At 38.4% G+C, this 3,217-nt stretch overlaps 1 protein-coding gene across 1 annotated transcript; it reads right to left on the bottom strand.

The window, feature by feature from the left end:
• Positions 1-2,302: 2,302 nt before the first annotated feature.
• LOC142179317 (secreted RxLR effector protein 78-like) lies at positions 2,303-2,647 on the bottom strand. Its single transcript, XM_075249010.1, has one exon. It carries the CDS (start codon positions 2,645-2,647, stop codon positions 2,303-2,305), a length of 345 nt encoding a protein of 114 aa, XP_075105111.1.
• Between the last annotated feature and the right edge of the window lie 570 nt (positions 2,648-3,217).

Raw genomic sequence — 3,217 nt, 5'->3', positions numbered from 1 at the left:
AATTCTCTTTTGCTCACACACGTACGCACATTTTCTCACACACACAGTGATTAAAAGCCCAAAAAAGTAGAGAATCAATGATGAAGTAGCTAGCAGAGAAATCAATGATGAGTACACAAAAATCTCACTCACTCTCTCACACACACGAAATTCAACTCAAAAAACGAGAATATTTCTCTCTCGCTCACTCGCTCGCTCACACATACATTCACACCGTGATTAAAAGCAAAAAACAAAATAAAAGAGAAATCAATAATAAATAACTAGCAGAGAAATCATCAAATTATCGTCTCTTACTCACTCACACACAGAGACACGAAATTCATCTCCAAAAATGAGAATATTTCTATCTCACTCGCTCGCTCACACACTCACACACTCACACACATAGTGATTAAAATCAAAAAACAAAATAGAAGAGAATTCAATAATGAGTAGCAGAATTACAGAGAGATCAGTGATTAAGTTGTAGAAGACACAGCAAGTTATACAAAAACAAAGAGATGAATGAGAATTAGCACTATAACAGAGAGATCGATGAAGTAGAAGAGTCAATACCTGAAGAACGCAGAAGCAACTTGAGAGAGAGAGCGAAAGTGAATTTGAATGTGAGAACAAGTAGTATAAATTTTCGTGACGTTTTCAGCTCATTTGCGTGACTCTGTATTTTGAGAGTTTTAAATTTTCAAGGAAGTAAAATTCTACTAATAAGTTTAGTTTGATAACCTAAAAAGTAGAGTAAATAACATGCCGTAACCATTTAAAAATATACGTGTTTCTACAATGTAGATAAGTAGTCCCAAAATTTATTTTTCAGTCGCCAATTAGTTTCTTTTATTTAATTTAAATTAATTTTAAAATACACGTTATATCCTATATTAATAACTAGTATAATTTTTTAAAATTTAAACTAATACTATTAGATATTTTGTTCGATTATAAAATAAAATTTGACAAAATATATACTTTTGGTATTGGCGAATGTTAATCCTATTTAGTTAATAAAGTAGTGGATCTAACTAAGCATGAAAACAAGCTAAGATAATTGTAAAAGCTTAATGGTCTATCATGAGTCCTCCTTTTTTTAATTTTAACTTCGTATAAAAATAATTATTTAGGTATTACAGTCAAACCTCTCTATAACAGCCTTGTTTGTTCCGGATATTTTTGAATGTTATAGCGAATTGTTGTTATAGAAAACATATAACAACAACAACAACAATAACTACCCAGTAAAATCCCACATAGTGGGGTATGGGGAGGGTAATGTGTACACAGACCTTACCCCTGCTCCGATAGGGCAGAGAGGCAGTTTCCGATAGACCCTCAGCTCAGAACGACGGAAATAAAAGAGAACAAGGAAAACAAGAAAAGAAAAGAAAAGAGAAATCATTAGTAACTCCAGTAAAAACCATTATAGTAACAGAAGCATAAAAAAAATAAAAGATGAATGACATGCAGTAACAGTAACCAGAGTCTAAGGCATCTAAGATAAACCTCAAGAATAGTGTGGGTTCAACTTAAACTACAAGCCATCTAGAATCAACCCTAATCCAGCCCCGCCTCACCCCGGTATGCAGAAAGGGAAGCACCACTACCCCTATCCTACAACTCTAATGTTTGTCCTCCATGCCTTCCTATCAAGGGTCGTGTCCTCGGAAATCTGCAGACGTACCATGTCCTGCCTGTTCACCTCTCCCCAATACTTCTTAGGTCTCCCTCTACCTCTTCTCATACCCACCACGGCCAACCGCTCGCACCTCCTCACCGGGACATCGATGCTTCTCCTCTTCACGTGCCCAAACCATCTAAGCCTCGCTTCCCGCATCTTGTCATCCACAGAAGCGAAGCCCACCTTCCTCCGAATATCTTCATTCTTGATCTTGTCTAACCTAGTGTGTCCGCACATCCACCTCAGCATCCGCATCTCTGCTACTTTCAACCTCTGGATATGGGAGTTCTTAACCGGCCAGCACTCTGCCCCATACAACATAGCCGGTCTAACCACAGCTCTATAAAACTTACCTTTGAGTATCAGTGGCACTTTCTTATCACACAAGACTCCAGACGCCAGCCTCCATTTCATCCATCCCGCCCCTATGCGGTGAGTGACGTCCTTGTCGATCTCTCCGTCCCCCTGAATCACCGACCCAAGGTACTTGAAGTTATCTCTCTTCGGGATGACCTGTGACCCAAGCCTCACGTCCCCGCCTACATCCCCCGACTCAGTGCTAAACTTGCACTCCATGTACTCTGTCTTAGACCTGCTCAATTTGAAACCCTTAGACTCGAGAGTCTGTCTTCAAACCTCCAATCTCTCGTTAACACCTGCCCTCGTCTCGTCAATTAGAACGATGTCATCAGCAAACAGCATACACCATGGCACCTCCCCTTGAATATGGCGTGTCAAAGCATCCATCACCAAGGCAAATAGGAATGGGCTAAGCGCAGAGCCTTGGTGTAATCCCATAACAACCGTAAAATGCTCTGAGTCGCCTCCCACAGTCCTAACCTTAGTCTTAGCTCCGTCATACATGTCTTTAATCGCTCTTATGTAGGCTACCGGCACGCCCTTCACCTCAAGGCATCTCCAGAGCACCTCCCTTGGAACCTTGTCATACGCTTTCTCCAAATCAATAAACACCATATGCAGATCCTTTTTCTTATCCCTGTATTGTTCCACCAACCTCCTAATAAGGTGGATAGCTTCCGTGGTGGAGCGGCCTGGCATGAACCCAAACTGGTTGTCGGATATAGACGTTGTCTTCCTCACCCTCAGTTCCACCACCCTCTCCCAGACTTTCATGGTATGGCTAAGTAACTTGATACCCCTATTATTGTTATAGAAAACATATGTTATAACAAAATATAACATTTGGTTCCGAAAAAACTTCGCTTTTATAATGAAGTGTTGTTATATAAGGATGTTATTATAGAGAGATTTGACTGGGTATATTTTATACATTCAACTGCAAAAAACAAAAAAAAATAAGCGCAAAAAAAATAAACTATGTAGCTAAATAACAAATATCCTTCACTAATCCTATTCAGTAATGAATTAGCAATATATGTCAAAAAAATTCTAAACATTAGAAAAATATTAAATGATAATTTTTTTCTAGTGAGAAATTTATTTTTAAAAGTAAAAAAGGCAAATGATATTTTGTTAAAAGGTTTCATGTTTTTAATATAATGAATTTAGGATATTCGTTTTTCG

The sequence above is a fragment of the Nicotiana tabacum genome, unplaced genomic scaffold (assembly GCF_000715075.1).
Source record: "Nicotiana tabacum cultivar K326 unplaced genomic scaffold, ASM71507v2 Un00599, whole genome shotgun sequence".
Lineage (NCBI taxonomy): Eukaryota > Viridiplantae > Streptophyta > Magnoliopsida > Solanales > Solanaceae > Nicotiana > Nicotiana tabacum.
The sequence above is the reverse complement of the archived record's forward strand: the minus strand, read 5'-3'. Positions and strand labels throughout refer to the sequence as shown.

What these genes read in the sequence shown, in the direction of transcription:
- LOC142179317 (XM_075249010.1), bottom strand. Translation starts at nt 2,647, where the DNA reads ATGGTGTTTATTGATTTGGAGAAAGCGTATGACAAGGTTCCAAGGGAG.